This window comes from Chenopodium quinoa, unplaced genomic scaffold, assembly GCF_001683475.1.
Source record: "Chenopodium quinoa cultivar QQ74 unplaced genomic scaffold, ASM168347v1, whole genome shotgun sequence".
NCBI lineage: Eukaryota > Viridiplantae > Streptophyta > Magnoliopsida > Caryophyllales > Amaranthaceae > Chenopodium > Chenopodium quinoa.
In genome coordinates, this window is record NW_018744301.1 from 5,111,340 (window position 1) to 5,128,903 (window position 17,564).

The 17,564-nt window shown below is 36.8% G+C and overlaps 1 protein-coding gene across 1 annotated transcript; it reads left to right on the top strand.

The window, feature by feature from the left end:
- Positions 1-1,781: 1,781 nt before the first annotated feature.
- Positions 1,782-17,208, top strand: LOC110695536 (protein SNOWY COTYLEDON 3-like). The gene is made up of 6 exons (XM_021872758.1): positions 1,782-3,959; positions 8,565-8,684; positions 9,500-9,616; positions 9,698-9,787; positions 15,802-15,909; positions 16,693-17,208. The coding sequence occupies exons 1-6, from the start codon at positions 2,106-2,108 to the stop codon at positions 16,765-16,767; spliced, it is 2,364 nt and encodes a 787-aa protein (XP_021728450.1). The 5' UTR covers positions 1,782-2,105; the 3' UTR covers positions 16,768-17,208.
- The last annotated feature ends 356 nt before the right edge of the window (positions 17,209-17,564 follow it).

A 17,564-nucleotide genomic window follows, 5' to 3' on the forward strand; every position in this document is an offset into this window, starting at 1 on the left:
CTAGTACCTTCGTAGTTGTGTTTTTCTTTCTCGTTTTTTTTTGTTGTATGTAGTTTGTTTATTTTCTTTCTCTTGGCTTGGCCTCATTTGAATCAAAAAAATGTGTTAATAGGTATGGCTATGCCACATTTAATTGTTTTGTTTTGTTTAAATTTGACCCTCAACATTTTTTTTCATTTAAAAAAAAACCGTACAAATAACCTAGGGACCGTTATTCTCCCTAAGTAGATTAGTATCCGTGCGTTGCACGGTGGTTGATTAGAAATTTTTCTATAATTATTTATCTTTTGTCGTTGATAACTTTCTAATATGATTTGGCTCGTTTTTTTTTTTTTAAAAAAAAATTGTTATACAGATATATAAAAAAAAAACATGTACTTAAAAAAAAATTAGTTATAAAATGCTGCATCACAATGTAATATTTACTATGTTATCAAAAATAGGAAATTTTGCAAAATAACCACCTTTTAAATCTTGTTTTTTGTATATAACCACCTTTTAAAAAAAAAGGTTGCAAAAGATCACAAATTTTAAAAATTTTGTTGCAAAATACCACTTTTTCAGCCAAATTTATCAATTATTTTACATTGAAATGGTGGTAATTTGCAACAAAAATTTTAAAATTGGTGGTCTTTTGCAATTTTTTTTAAAGGTGGTTATATGCAAAAAATAAGATTTAAAAGGTGTTTTTTTTGCAAAATTTCCTTAAAAATATACTAAAATGATGGTTAGATTAAATATACTAAAAGCTTATATGTTTAGAGTGGAAGCTAAATAAATGTGTATTTACTATTAAGAAAAAATTAAAAAAAGTGTATTAATTTGTTCAAAAAATAATGTGTATAATTAGCTAACAATATCTATGCCTATTTAATATTGTTGTATTATGAATATCCAAAAGTAGTGTGGAGTATATACAACAATATTGATGTCAAATTCAAATTTCACATCTTATTGGTCCTAGTTTCTAGCTAGAAAAGACACACACAAAAACAAAAAAAAAATAAAATAAAAAAAAATTAAAAAAAATGATAACAACATAGATAAAATTTGAAGGGAAATTTTTTTATGAGAGTTTAACACGTAAACACTTTAAAAAATTGATGACATCGTCAATGTTTTGTTTTAATAATAGTTAATAAATTAGTGCTCTTTCTTCTTTCTACCAGTAATCTATTAACTATTACTAAAACAAAAGATGCTGACATCATTAAGAGACATTTGTCGACTTCTTATGAAAAATTTTCCCGCCAAAACTATTTTTAACATCGTAATTTTTTTTTTCTCTATTTTTTTCATCCTTAGTTCTAAAACTAAACAAACACAATATTTCTTTCAAAATTAATTAATGAGATTATTATATGCCTGTTTCAAATACTGAATATTAACAACTATTTAAAACAAATAAAATCTATTAAGGGTCTGTTCTCTTACGTTGAAATTCAGTTCACTTCAGTTCAGTTTAGCTGAGTTCAGTTCAGTTCAGTTTAGTTCAGTTCAGCTCAATTCAGTTCAGTTCAGTTCAGTTCAGCTGAGTTCAGCTGAGTTCAGTTCAGTTTAGTTCAGTTCAGCTCAGTTCAGTTCAGTTCAGTTCAGCTCCTAATTTCCTTCTCTTATAAAATATTCATTTCACTTCAGTTCAGTTCAGCTGAGTTCAGTTCAGCTCAGTTCAGTCAATGAGAACAGACCCTAAGTCGTGCAACACACGGAATTAAACTAGTTACTCCTAATAAATTACAATTTTAAAAAAAAATTACTGTAAAGGAGTAATTGTCACGCTTCCTCCGCTTTTCACCGAGAAAATATCACCTCTCTCTTCTCTCTCCCAATTCCCAACGATCAGGCTATCAGCGCTTCCTCAGTATAACGGTCAGGTTCTTCAATTGTATACTCCTAAAAGTGCCGGAAATTCGAAATATCGTCGCGTTTTATCACTCTAAATCACCGAATTTCTCTCTCTTTCTTCTATATTTTTCTCTCTGGTTGAGCCGATTTATCTTTGATTATCATCATCGCCATCAATTGTGAATAGATTAACTTTGGGGAGGAAAACAAAAATTAGGGTTTTTTTTTATGCTTCGATTTAGAGTTGGAGGAGGTTGATAATGGTGGTAGCAGCACCGAAAACGTCGAATCTGAAGACGACCCCGAATCTACGGTCGCAGTCGACACCTAAGAGACCTCCATTGTTGCCGTCGGAGAGAGATAACAGCAACAACAATGTCGCCATTGCAGCTCATCATCGGCGTCCGAAATCTCGGGAGGTCAATTCTCGTTATTTGTCGACTTCTTCTTCCTCCTCAACATCTGGTTCTTCCTCTTCAACTATCTCCAATTCTTCCTACTTTTCCCCCTCTTCACGCCGATGTCCTTCCCCAGTCACCTCCAGGACGGGGACGGCCGTAGCATCGACACCGGCGATGAATTCGAATTCGGTAGTTAAGCGTTCGCAGTCAGTAGAGCGGCGCCAACCAACTACGCCGAGATTGAGAGGGGAGAGAATTTCTGGTGAGATGTCTAATACTGCGAAATTGCTGATGTCTTCTTCGAAAAGCCTTTCAGCTTCATTTCAAGGGGGGTCGTTTGCGGGCAAGAAAACTACGAAATATTTGTATTCTCCGGTTGCGAGTTGGAGAGCGGTTACTCCGGAGAGGAAGACGATTCCGTCCAGGATGACGCCGAGAGCGGGAGGAGAAAATGCTAGGCTAATTGAGCAGAATCAGCCATGGCCAGGTAGGTCGCGGCCGCCGGTTAGCTCGTTGAGTCGGAGTGTTGATTTGGGGGGTTGTGAAGGTAAGAAATTAAGCAATGGATCTACTACCAAAGTGGTTAGGGCCCTGCAAGAGTCGATGGGTGATTGTAAGTTGAATAGAAGTATGAGTAAAGATGATGTTGTTGAGGGGACTGGGGATGATAATGCTAGTTGCCTTAATGAGGGTTCGGAATCGATTGTTTCTGATAGGGAGAGTGTGTCATCTGAGTGCAATTCAGCTACAGGATCACATGATAGTAGTAATGCCAGTGTTGGTCGTGGCAAAGGTAGCGGTCGGAGTATCGTGGTTTCTCCAAAAGTTTGGCAAGAGGCTAATGGTTTCCGGTCCAAACATGTCTCAGAGTCGGGTTCTCCAGTGGCTAGAAGTAGTTTGTTGAAAGTGGCAGTTCTGCCTAAACTCGTCCCACCTAAGAGGTTGATGTCGGATAGTTCAGGTGCGTCGCCTAGAGGACCTGTCAGTAGTAGAGGAATTTCATCTCCTATTCGTGGGTCTCTGAGGCCATCCTCACCAAATCACCTAGGGTCGTCCTTGCGGCCTGCATCACCGAGTATGCTGGGGACATCTTTGAGGTCTGCATCTCCGAGTAAACAGGGGGCATCATTGAGGCCTGCATCGCCAAGTAAACCTGGGGCGTCTTTGAGGCCTGCATCGCCAAGTAAACCTGGGGCGTCTTTGAGGCCTGCATCCCCAAGTAAACCTGGAACATCATCGAGACCTGCATCTCCAAGGATGTCGGGGAAATCTTTCAGACCTGAAACACCAAGTAAATCAGGGACTTCTTTGAGACCTGCATCACCAAGTAGACCAGCAACAGCTTTGAGGCCTGCATCACCAAGTAAGCCAAGGACATCTTTGAGACCTGCATCACCAAGTAAATCAGGAATGTCTATGAGACCTGCATCACCAAATAAGCTGGGAATATCCTTGGCATTTGAGAAGGCTTCCCCCTCAGTAGGGATGGGTCGAATGGCTAGTCCATCTAGGGTACGAAATGCCGAGGCCAGTAATGTGACCAGCATGCCATCAGTTCTTTGCTTTGGGGCTGATGTTAGGAGGGTGAGGGTGGGCGATAGCCGTCTTGGTGATGCACATTTGCTTCGTATCTTGCATAATAGGCACTTGCAGTGGCGGTTTGTCAATGCAAGAACGGAGGCTTCTTTGTCTTTTCAAAAGTTCAACGCAGAGGTATGCTATTGAGGTTGCAATTGTTTGTTATTTACTCGCATGATTTTACCTTCAATGTTTCATTTGTAGTTGTTGTGGCTTGTTTTTTATATTTATGCAAACAGTGTTGATTATGGTAAATCCACCCAGTATGTCATCTGCAATCCTCATAAGGGGCCAGCCATAGTTTGAGACAATATCTTTGTTCTTTGCTCCCTACGAGTTTAAGGCAGAATATGGTGTCATGGTACATTGGAGTGCTTCAAAATTTATATATGCTACCTGGCTGAACTAAGTTTAATGAAGCTGTAATGTAGAAAATCAAGTGTGCACCCATATTACCTGGCTGAACTAAGTTCAAAAACTGTGTTATAATTCCCTGTTTCCTAAAACACTTGACAATGTTCTTTTTTCAACCAAAGAGTATAGATCCATACCTACCCTACCTTATCCATGGAATAAAATAAGGGCATTTTTGGTATTTTAGTTATTAAAACTTGTAAATTATAGAAGGATTACAATTTTAAGGAAAACGAGGAAGTATGATACAAGGAGTGGGACATGTTTTAGGTTTGATTAGCTCGTCCAATCATATCTAATCAATGTCAAGAATGTCTTTATATATGAGGGAAAGAGTGGTGGGTTGGCGATGGGCTTTTAGGACAGACAAATGGTTTTGTTGGACTTGTTAGGTGAGATATTAAGTTAGTGTTTGACAGAGATGGACTTACATTGGGTTGGGTTATAATTTCAAAATAGTTATAAAATTTAATTCAAATCCACTTTTGAACTTAACTTTCCCTTGTTTGGTTACTGGTTAGAGAATGTGAGAGAGGAAGGGGGAAAGTAGGGAGATGGAGGGGATGATACATTGGAGAGGAGAGAAGGAGAAAGGTAAAAGGAGTGGGAAATGTGGCATTCCTTACTCAAACAAGAAAATTTCCACTCGTAGGATGCTTTAAGCTTGAAAAACATATGTTTTCTTAGACAGTCAAACGTAGTAATTTGATTTTTTTTGGGTTGGATTATGGTTGCAAAGTCCCAATGGATTTATAAAGCTGAGAAACTTGTTGGGAATTAAAATACCACTTTTGGAAATAACTGCACCTAATTTTAATTATTTAAAAGAAAAGCTACCTGAATAACCAATACTACACTTGAAAACCAAAAAAGGTTAGGTAGCACTATTCACTTAAGATTTCTGTCAAACAATTTCGTTTGTGTGCCCCACTTGATAGATTGGATGACGTGTATGGTACTTTTGCTATAACAAAGGGAACTAAGTCATTCATTGACTCTTTATCTCTACTACTTATGCTGAATACATGACATTTGATAATATAAATGTTTTACAATATTAAGTCAATAACATGCTGCACTTTAACTGATATGGATAAATGCAACATGTAAACACTTTCACATGTTGAATAATTTTAATCTACTCTTTTAGCTGACTGAACATAGCTGCTATATACATACAAAGTTACTTGTTGCTTAATTATGTATTTGCTTGTATGCATGGGACAATTCAAAGTCCCAAGCTTCCTTTTTGCGTGATTATGACTTTAATGATTTGTGATTTATTAGTTAATGTGCTGTTAGGTACTTATGAGCATCAAAATTCTGTGAAACTCTAGCTAATTCACTTACTAGGTGGGTGTATTTATAAGGCTATAGGTTTATGAACTAATCCAGGTTAGAGTAGGATTAGTATTATACTGCCAGAAATAATCTCATACAAGATTGAGGAAACAGGCTTCCTTGGATCTCCAAGGAAATCTCATGCCACTTTCAGAATGAAAAGGAAATGAGTTCCTACTTAACTATGGAAAGCTAATGAACACTTCCTAAAAACTAACTGAAACTAATGAATGAAATCTCACAACCAGGAACCAGAATTAAGGAAGTTAATTTTTCCATTTAGCTAATGTGCCGGAATTGGGCTAAGCTAAAGAACTAGGTTCAAGTAGCACCATGTAAAATCCATACTTAGATGGTAATGGTAAAACCATTGGCTTTTTACTAAGCTATTCAGCCAGCCAAGTCACACAAGTGAGGAATTCTTGCTCAGATGCAAACAAGTTGGACCCCAAATATGCGTGGAACTGCGTCGAGGCTTTTGGGTTATGCTCAGATCCTTGTTTTAATTTATTTACTGGTGCAGCACTTATTTGTGACGTAAGGAAAGGGATTTTTGCCTGCTTCTCTGAGGTGTGCAGGTACCAACATTGTTATCACCACTAATCACATACGTGAATTGCTCCTGGGATCTAGGTGATGCCCATGCTCTGGATTTTATTATTTTCCTGCTGCGGCATATAAAATATCTAAGATGGGATAATGGAAATAATGCTCCAGTATTACAATATAAGAAATAGACAGCAGCATGATCCCTAGTGTTCCACAGGCTCGAGTTTGAGTGTCGTATCCAAGTAGGGATCGGAGTATCCGATCCTCCGATCAAAAATAGCCGATACAGGGATACGGTCAAAAGAGTGTCTTCACTATGTTTTTTAGACACTTTATAATACGGGGATACAGTCAAAAGAGTGTCTTCACTATGTTTTTTTAGACACTTTATAATACAGGGATACGGTCGAAAGAGTGTCTTCACTATGCTCTTTAGACACTTTACTTAAAGTGTCTAAAGAGCATAGTGAAGACACTCTTTTGACCGTATCCCCGTATCGGCTATTTTTTGAATGTCGGGATATTTTTCCGATACTTGGTAAAAAAGTACTCCCTCCGTAACTTTTTACTCGCAACAAATAGGGAGTTTGCGGACTCCTAGGCAAAATTTCTTAAGTGTAATTATTGGAATATAAGGGATGTGCTTAGTATTAATCCAATCAATGAAAAAAAAACAAAAACTAAACACCAAGCACCACAACCACGAAACCACCACCACTTAGCAACACCACCACCTAGCAAAACCACAACCACGAAAACACCACCACACCCAGCGCACCACCAACGAGACACCAGCACCACCACCACCAACGATCCCAGAACCCTTCGCGAAGCCGCCGAAGCCACTACAACCCAGCACCACCCACCTCGAAACCCAAATCCCACGAACCCAGACCCATAACCCCGAAATCCACCACCACGAACCCAAACCCACAACCACCGAACCCACTACAACCCACCACCACCCACCTGAAACCCATTACCCACGAAGCCAGACCCACAACCGTCGATCCCACTACAACCCACCACCACCCACCTGAAACCCATTACCCACGAAGCCAGACCCACAACCGTCGATCCCACTACAACCCACCACCACCCACCCCGAAACCCACAACCACAATCCTAGAAATTCGAACCCACTACAACCTACCACCACCCACCCCGAAACCCACAACCCATAATCCTCCAGAAATTCAAACCCAGAAATTCGAACCCACAAAATTCAAACCCAGCACCACCACATCCTGAAATTCGAACCCAGAAATTCGACCCACCAAGCACCACAATCGAGCCACCAAACACACAACGAACCCAGAAAAAGTCAGATCTAGAAAAAGAAGATAGAGAAAACGAAGGCCTCGACAAGGAAGAAGAAAACGGTGGTGATTTCCGGCGATAGTAGCGATCGGTGGTGGTGGTGGTTGTTGCAAATGAAGGTGATGGTGGTGGTGGTGGTGGTGGTGGTCAATGAAGGTGATGATGAATTTAGATGGGAGGTGATTAAATCAATGTTAGGCTTTAAGTTAATAAGATTAGTAGTTTAATTAGGGTGTTTAGAAAAAAAAAGTAAGGGTAATGTTGTAATATCACATAAAAAAACTTACCATAAAAGGAAAGAAATAAGTTTGTTGCAAGTAATATGTTATGACCATTTTTAGTAATTGTTGCGAGTAACTCGTTACGGAGGGAGTAAAAAAAATTAGGATAATATCATTTGTACCCAAATAAAACAGGGTAAATAGTAAGAGAGCAAGTAGTCGTTAACAAATATGTAGTATAATATATTTTTTTCCCAGCTGTCATTACTCTCACCCAAGTCATGAAAAAGTAAACTCAGTAAACCGTAAAAAGTTCAACAGTATTTTAGACTTTACTTTTTAGTCATGTCAAAAGAATTAAAAAAAAAATATTCAGAGTCAAATAGCTGTCCTCCATTTACTTTTTATTCATCTCCTCCCTTAACTTTCTTATGCATTAAAGGCTTCCACAACTCACGACACTCAAAATCAATGGATCCCGACACTCGCTCCGGGACACTTCTCCGGTATGCGTGTCAACGCCTCAACCCAGGCGTGTCGTGCGTCACACGTGATACTCTGGGTTGAGGGGAGTGTCAGGGTAACACAGCTAGTAAGTGGTGCATGCTGCCAGTGACCATTCTTATAGTTCTACAACATACCTTGTTCCTGTGATTCCTGTCAATATTATTGGCTTTTGACAGGAGATGTTCGGGTCCTAGACAGCAGCAACTTTCAATTTCTCATTCATACTTATAGACTTTTGGTCCCACCAACTAGCGCCTGTTACATTGTAATTGAGACCTATGCTGTGAATACCCCCTTCTTGGTCATGAATGGTTGGGTATAAGAAGCCCTTATTTATTTAAATGTTATTATGTGGTTCTACTTTCTAACTTCTTCACATATGCACCAGAGGAGTCTTTTCAATGCATGGAAAACAACCTCTGAATTGCTCGAAGCAGTCTCTTGTAAAAGGAAAGAGTTACAATGGCTGAAGCAGAATTTGAAGCTTGTGTCTATTTTGAAGGGGCAAGTAAGACTACAGCCTCCATCATGTATTTTTTTTTTGTTTTTTTGTATTGCAATGTTTGGAATTTCGCACTATAAACACACACTCCTTCAATTGTCTTTTGAATTTCAAGGTTGGAAAAACTATAGCATGTGGGATCTTGTTAGATTTGTTTTGAAATATACTTTCATAAAATCTATTTTTTATAATTTTACTAAAATACAACTTTAGATATTTAAATATAAAATGTGCATTGACAAGCATGCCTTCTCCAACGTTGCAATTAAAACAAAAGAAAATCGGTTGTGTTATATATTATTAAATTATTGTTATTGTTAATGATACAGTAAAACATAGTTTTGATTATTTGTAGTTTTTTTTTTTAAATTTTTTTTTTATTTTTTTTAATTATTATATATATATATATATATATTTTTTTTTTTTTTTAAATATTTCAAGTTCTGCAATTTTTAAAATGTGTAAGGCTTATGATTTGTATTTTTTTCTGAAGACTGAAGCTAATTAGTTATTTCGCTGATCATAAAAATTTAATAATAAGATAGAAAGGCATTAGGTTACTACATTTGATATGAAGTTTTCTAAATGCTACGTACGTAACCTTTTTTTGTAAAAAAATTGTTGTATTAGTTGGACCTGTTTGTAATTGTCTCTTCTATTGTTGTGCATCTGGGAAGCCTTGAATCTCTAGAAGCTAGAATTGTTAACACTATTTGTTTTAGCTTGGTCATTCAAGGAACTGTCTGTCTTACAGGGGGACAGGGCTCCTGGCGTTTAATGATTGTATTTATCCTTATTATGTGCTCCTAAAATGAGTGCAGATGTTATACTTGGAAGGTTGGGCTCTTATGGTCAAGGATCATTGTAGTTCATTGTCTGGAGCCATCGAGTCATTAGAGGCTAGCACAGTTCGCCTTCCACTTGTTGGTGGAGCTAAGGTAAGTGACTTGGTTTTTTAATTGGGTGATTAAAATCTTTAGAGTCCAGTGTGACTGCAACTCTTGGCATTGTTTATTCAGGGTGATATTCAAGATTTGAAGGACGCTATATGCTCCGCTGCAGATGTGATGCATGCTATGGCTTCTTCAATATGTTCGCTGTTGGAGAAGGTAACGTCAAAGCTACCTTTCCATGCTATGTTCTACTGTACATAAATTATCGTATGAGGCATCACTGCATATTAGATTACAACAGTATGGGGCCTACTTCGTATATATTAAATGCATCGGGTATGTCGAGGTGTAAAAATTAATATCAGGCAAACAGCTTGTGGAATAGTTTTTAGTTGCAACTGGAAACAATTTGATAATTTATAGCTGTAAAGCAATTATGGATGAAAAAGGGAAAGTAATGAGAGTGGAAGAGAACTTAAAGGATTAAATATATCGGAAAAATTACCCAAATTAAATACAGACTAAGAGCACATGCACTTTATGGAGTAAAAAATCTTGGTGAGCAGTGAAGCAAGTATCTAGATCTAGAATTAGGCAATATGTAACTTATCACCTGATCCAAACCTAAAATTATGTGACCACATTTGATCCAATCCTTAAATTTTAAAATACTAATCGATTGAAAATAACAAAATAGGATCTAACTCAAATGTGACACCAACTACCCCAAAGCCAAAAGGGGAAAAAGTTGATTGAAGGAGTGGAAGAGGCAGTTATGACTAAATGGTGAGTGGTGATCTCCACAGTTTATATTTGGATGTGTTTGCGATAAGTAACAGTTCAAATTCATTTCCATGGGCAATGTGGCCTAATATCTGTCATGGTAAGCCAAAAACCCTTTATAGGGCGTTTGGTTCATCCGTAGGTATTAGGTACAGGGTTAGGTATCAAACCCATGGGTTTGGATTGAGTCATACCTAGAAACCCATATCTTTATTCATTTGTTTGGCTGCATAAAACTTAAAAGTAAATTTCATTAGTTTGACTGGCAAAATTATATATATAAAAAATGTTTTTTCTCTCCTTTCTCCTTCACAAATTCAAAATTGCACACTACTACCTCCGTTTTTTTATTAGTTGGACACGTTTTGACTTTAGCACTATTCACACACCTCTCTTTGACTATATTTTGTGATTTATATGTGAAGAAAAATATAGTCAAACGAGATCTTGTTAGATTCGTCATAATGTATATTTTTCCAAATATTAACTTTTTATAATTTTTGCATTGCTAATTAAAGATATAAATGATTTAATTTGTGCATTTGCAAACGTGACTAAAGAAACGTGTCAACTAAAAAGAAACGGAGGAAGTATATTGTTGCACACATTGTTTCAAAAACAAATTCAAAAAATTTGCTGCTCATATCTTAAGTCAACAAAATTGCTCCAAATCATACTCTGTAATACTCATCATCAAAAGCATTGGAAAGAAGAATTCTTTTTTTTCTTACAAAGTCCAAAGAAAAAATCTTTCTTGCTACGACAATTGTTAGTCTGTAGTAGTGGTTGACTATGGGTTTACTTGAAGGTTGCTAATTTTCATGAAGTGAGTTAGGTAATTTAGGTTGTAGATTAAGGCAATGGTGGAGTACGATTGATAGCCTACGAAATTACAAATACAATGTTCCATTTATTATTTATTTTTTACATTTTAGGTTGATGATTCCTAACTTGGGGGTTTCTTCCAAACCCACCTCCCCCCCTCGTTGGAGGTTTAGAGAGTGGGGCTCCCCAGTCATGAAAATTGCAAAAAATGTGAACCTGGTTTGGGTTTGAGTGATTCTAAACCTATACCAAACCCATGTCTTGTATTGAACCAAACATCCCATTAGAGTGTGGCTAAGATTTAATACCATGATGACCAATGTTTTACTGGGAGAAAAAGCCATTACCCATGGGCATATGGGATACAAATTTAGACTTGTTTTCCGAATTTAACAATCTGTGTTTGGGCCATTGGGGCATTCTTTTTGCTGTGTAAATGGGGGAGGGGGAAGAAAAGGGGGGGGGGGGATAAACTTTATGTAGAAATGGAAAGGGAACAAGTTGGCACCAATCAATCTGCATTTGGTCATTGTACTGGATCGTGGTTTGTGTCATTCTGAGTGAGGTTGCTGCATGGTTGCTCAAGCACACCTCATAATCCTATTGATGATCTACCTTAGCTTAGTATTAACAGGAGTGAGGCGCAAGGCGCAGCCCCACGTCTTTTGTAGTCGAGGCGTACTTAAATTGCCTAAAATCTTAAAATCATTTAAAGAACAAAATTTGTACTTTAAACTGCATAATAGTTGTCCTTTTTTAAAAAAATAAAATAAAAAAAGACAGAAAGAAGAGGTTAAACAGAGAAGAAAAAAAATGAAGCAAAAAGAAAAGAAAAATAAGGGAAAGAAAAGGTAAAAGAATCGCATAGAAGAAGAAGAATAGACGAAAAAAGGAAAAAAGAAAAGATAGAAGACCAGCAGTTTCATGGTGGCGAACGTTGACTAGCAACCGTTGGTTGTGGTAGACAACTGGTAGTTCTCACTCTTCTTCGAACTAGGGTTATCAATATACAATTGAGTTGGGGATTAGGGTTTTTCACCCTCCTCTTGTCTAATTATACGATTGTTAGGGGTTTTAAATACACTTATTTTTAAAAAAAAAAATATATATATATATACATGAAAAGTGAGCAGCAACTAGAGCCTTAAACCATAAAGCGACAAAGACGCAACGTCTTATGCCATAGAAGATGTCTTGAGGCACACCAAGGCACGTGTTTTTGTAGGTGCTTGTGCCTGAATTGGCTGTAAGGTGCGCTTTTTAAAACTAAGACCCATGATATAGACCTTTTATCTTCACTATTCCATTCGTCACCATTAGTCAATTATGTATTAGCATTGTCATCACCCATCCTTGTTTTTTTGGTAAGCAATTTTTTTTTTTACTTTTTTTTTTTTGGTTGGTTCTTCAACTCTACATTTTTGTTCTACTTTAGTAAAAGCATAATTCCTTTCTCTCATGTTGCTTGTTCTGCAGTTTTGATTTGTTGATCTAATTTTGGATTGAATCCAATGTTCATTTAATTATGTGTGAACTCTAATAGGAAGTATATTAGCCTTAGACTTGAATGTAAAATTTAGAGTTCTATCTAGAATAGCATATGTTTGAATTCAATACTTATAAATTCCCTCACATTGTTATATCCGAAGAATAGATTTAAGAGTATTAAACTAAATCTAAATAATCTGAACTATTGAATACGGAATACCCAACTATACTTCCTGTTGTAGAGAATCAAATTAAAAATTCTTGTTTGGATGGTTCTTTGCTTGTTAGCCCCATACTAATGTCTTAATATGATGAACACAATATCACATGATAGAATTGTTTTATACTTTTCCTTAATGTGCAACACTTTCCTTAAAAGGAAATGTCACAATAGTTGCAACACAGTTCAAAATGAAATTTTTTTCTTACAAGGTTACCATACTATCCCTAATTAATTAACATATGAAATATACCCCACTAATTACACCAGCCCCCAACTATTAACTTTGACCACACACTCTCCTTTTGCTTCTAACTCCCCCCTCCCTCCATACGCCTTGTCCACCATAGTCACCACCAACCAAGATTACTGCCATATCCTAAATCGCCACCATCACCACCATCACTCACTATTCATGCCCCCACTCTCACCACCTTCTTCGAACCATCCACGCTCACCACCTTCCCCGAAACTACCTTCTACCCTCACCACCTTCCCCAAAACTACCTTCTACCCTCACCACTTCCCCGAAACTACCTTCTACCCTCACCACCTTCCCTTGAAACACCACCCACCTACCCTACTTTCACCGAAACCACCACCCTCACCACCTCCATCATCACTGAATATTTCAAAAATTGAATCCTTAAGACATTTTGTGATAAAATGTCGCACATTATTCTTAAAGTATTTTTATTTTTTTTTAATTTAGTTTTATTTTTTTCCTATAATATGTGAACATACAACCTTCATTTCTTATTTTGTGCAACATTTGCCATTTTGGAGTATTACAACTTACAAGTTGTGTGTAACAAAAAAAAGTTTCCTTTTATAGTAAATATTTTAAAGTAAAAGTACCAACAGACCCATAATTCACTTCCATTAGCACATCAAACTTCATGTTATTAACTTAATAAATTTAACTTAATCATCCCTCTATAAAACCCTAACCCACAATCTTTGTCCTCCCTTACACCACATCCACCACCCACACCACCACATTTTCTCTCTCCTCCCTCTAAGCCACCCTCACCACCACTTGTCTCTCTCTTCTCACAACCACCACACCACCTTATTTTTTGTCCCCATCCTCATAACAACCACCATGACCACCACCACTCGTCTCGTCACGATCAAAGTTGCCACCCCTCTTAATTGCCAAGAATCAAGATCAAAGTCGTCGTCGCCCCTCCTTGTCAAATTACTTGCCTTCCTCTGAGTTTTAGAGGGTGGTTTTGATAGTTTCCGGTGGTTGCGTTAGTTTCTGGGGGTTTTGGGTGGTGGGTTTTGAGTCTCGTCATTTTCTGGTGGGTGGACGGGTGGTGGGTGGGTGGGTGGTGTGTTGGTTTCTGGTGGTTAGGGTGGATGTGTGGGGGGTGGGGTGTTGGTGGTGATAGGGTGATTGTTGATGTTAGTATTTGGTGGGATGGTGGTAATTAGCTTTCTTAATTATCTGTCTATTTCTTAAATTAACATCCTTTAAAAGTTGTCTTGGAAAATGTGCAAGGCATTTTGCTGAACAAACTAAGAAACGAAGGTAGTATTTTTTATTTTACTGTTTTCCTGATATGATTTGAAATAAATCAAATAAGTATTAAATTCTGAAAAAAAATGAAAAATTAAAGTAATAAGTTCCTTTTGATTTAGTTTGTCAATGATGTTTTGAGTATATTAGGCAGCCTTTTCACAATAGGTCTTATTTCGGCGGCGGTGGCAGTATGGTTTTGTATATGGTTTTGTATAAGGGGTTTTAGTTCCTTTTGATTTAGATTGATTAGATGTTGCCCTTTCATTTTCTCTCTCCTCTTTCTTAATACGTGTACAAAAGTTTGTTGCACAGTTACTTGGTGACTTCGCCTTCTCCCTGCTCCATCTCCCCCCCTCCCCCCCCCCCCCCCCCCCCCCAATCCCTGCTTCTTGGTATTTACCACTTGTCATGGTTGGTCAATGAATCTTAAGTTGGGACTCTGCCAATTACGGCTTCCAATTGCTGCTGCTTCTCCTTCTTGTATCATCTTTCTCTCCTTCATTCGTCAATCTTGTCTTCCATGTTCAAATTGATCTTGAACTCCCTATTTACATAGTAAAATGCTTGTACAGAAATCAGCAGCCCCTAAGTCTTTGGCATTTTGTTAAAGTAGCCCCTGACTAAACCTACTTCTATTTTTGCATTCTGTTCTTAATATGACCTTTTACTTTTTGTGACTTGGGCGTGTGTTGTTACTTTAGAATCATGGCATCTATATATTTTGTCTAGGTTTTGTTAAATTCCCCTTGTCCCATTATTAATTGTTTGCCATGGTTGTCCAGTGTGTGGCTTGTATGGTTTTGGGTATGTTTAATTTTTTCTTTTGTGCAATTTTAACCATTTGCAACTGTGGTTGTATGATATATGTTACTACCTCCTCTACTTTTTTGTTGCAACAAAGGTTTTTTTTTTTTTTTTTTTTTTTTTTTTTTTTTTTTTTTGTGAGATATAAGTTCCTTTGTTCAGTTTGTTGTAAATAAAAAGTAATGGAGGTAGTATAAAATATTGTGAAATTTATATAAAGATATTGAACATATATAGCTGATACCACTTGCCATTTCACCGATTATTTCAAGGATATTAGTATGAGCGCACAGAGATAAAATCAATTTGAAATTATGTACACCATAGAAGCACAGTAGTCATTCAAGATTGTTGTTGCTCACTGTTTCTTTGAATACTAGTTGTTAAAGTATTGCACAATCCTTTAGTGTGTCAGGATTGTGCTATGCTAATTTTCTGTTTTGTTCATGCCATTGCTTTTGTAGTCGTGTCTTGTATGAATATATTTCAGTTTAGATATTATTTTGTTTCCTAAAAAGTCTTGAAGGAATTCTGTTGCCTGTCTAAGATAACATTTTGACCTTGTATTGTTGTGACTGACAGGTTGAGGATGTAAATTTATTGGTGGCAGAAGTTGCCAGCATTACTGTAAAGGAACAATCTTTCCTCAATGAGTGCAAAGACATATTATCAATGTTGGCAGCCATGCAGGTAAATATAAGGTTCAAGCGCTTGCTATCTATTGTAGAAGCTGTAATAGAAATGGTGAATTGTTGCCTGTTATCCAGTGTTTTGTCACTGCCCTTTTTGGGTGGTAGAATTTGAAGCTTTCTAATCAAGCACCCCTATTATTTAATATGGAGATGTCTGATCTAGAACCCTTTTCATCAAAGCAATATACTTGGTTGTCAATGATGGACGGAGTTACCTTAAAAATAAGATACCTTTCTAGGTTTTTGTGTTGTATATAAATAGTCAAACAGTGAAATAGCTATCTTAGAGGGAGGCCCTACCAAATCAAAGAAGAGTTCATTTATGAAATTGACCTACATTCTTCGATTACTCAGCCGTTTTCATCTTGCCGGCCTCCTTTAGGGTAGGGCTATGCAACTTTGGTGATAAGTGGACTTTAGCTGCTGATTTTTAGACACAGGGTTATACCAGCATAGTTCATCGTGTTAGTATTCTCAGTAGAACACCAAGTGATATAAGACATAAGAATATATTAAGATCTCTATAGAGAATTCTTGGCTCTTATATATTCTTATGTCTTATATCACTTGATGTTCTACTGAGAATACTTAACATGATGAACTATCCTGGTCCAATATTCTGTATTTTTTGTTCTATACAGGTAGCATTAATAGCTTTTTTCCGTTTCAATTTTCCTTGTCAGTCATTTTTTTGCTTATTGTAGGGGCTTCACTGAATGATAACTTATGTTTAAAATAATATTATGATTATATTGTGACTGCTGGTTTGGATGGAAAACAGGTTAAAGATTGCAGCCTTAGAGCACACATGTTGCAACTGAAATGTGCGCCATCTATCATGGCCGTCGAAGTGTAAATGTTGCACGTCATATGGAGTTATTGATTCTAACATAACACTTTTAACTACCTACCTGATTCACTTCATTCTTACGTCAAACCGCCTGTTGAAAGGTGTGCCTAAGTTTTTGATCGGATGGAAGTTTGTCAAGAGTTCTCTGATCATATTGAGGACATCTATATCAGCTGTGCAATTTGAATGCCAGTGTGCTGTTGCAATTTAACTTAGGATGTCTTTATCTATACAGGTTTTGTCTCACACTAGAAGGAAAATGTGCAAAATGTACATATTGTAATGATAGTTATATGTGCAGTTAAGAGTGGCTGTTGGCCTATTATAAAAAGTTCTGGTGCAGTTTTATTATTATTTTTTTTTAATTTTTTTTTTTTTTTTTTGACAAAGGAAGTTCTGGTGCAGTTTGGTATGGTTATATAAAGCTTTTGAATTTGGCAAGTCTAATTTAATTTGATGTTGGGTTGGAGTTAAAATTTAAGCCGAATTTCACATAGGCCAACCCAATGTAATTTCTAATTTGAATTCTCAAACTCTCTGTAGTAAGTTAAGGGCTTAAGGCTGATTTATAATTGTTGATCTCAGTAATCTTAGATGAGTGGTGTAGGCGTCCTATGAGTCAACCTACCTTAGCACGTGTGAATGTGAATAATTGTTCACTTGAACATGCAACTTTGAATGTTAAATCATGAATAAATTGTTAGTAAACTTTAATATACTATCTTCGCTAATGATTATTTGCAACTTTGGGTATTATTTATGAGATATAAAAAATTTCAAAGTTGCAGATAACCGTTAATAGA

Bases quoted from the DNA above. Each gene is read 5' to 3' on its own strand.
- LOC110695536 (XM_021872758.1), top strand. From the start codon at position 2,106: ATGGTGGTAGCAGCACCGAAAACGTCGAATCTGAAGACGACCCCGAAT. The intron at 8,685-9,499 runs GTAAGACTACAG...AAATGAGTGCAG, and splicing joins TGTCTATTTTGAAGGGGCAA to ATGTTATACTTGGAAGGTTG. The intron at 9,617-9,697 runs GTAAGTGACTTG...TTGTTTATTCAG, and splicing joins CACTTGTTGGTGGAGCTAAG to GGTGATATTCAAGATTTGAA.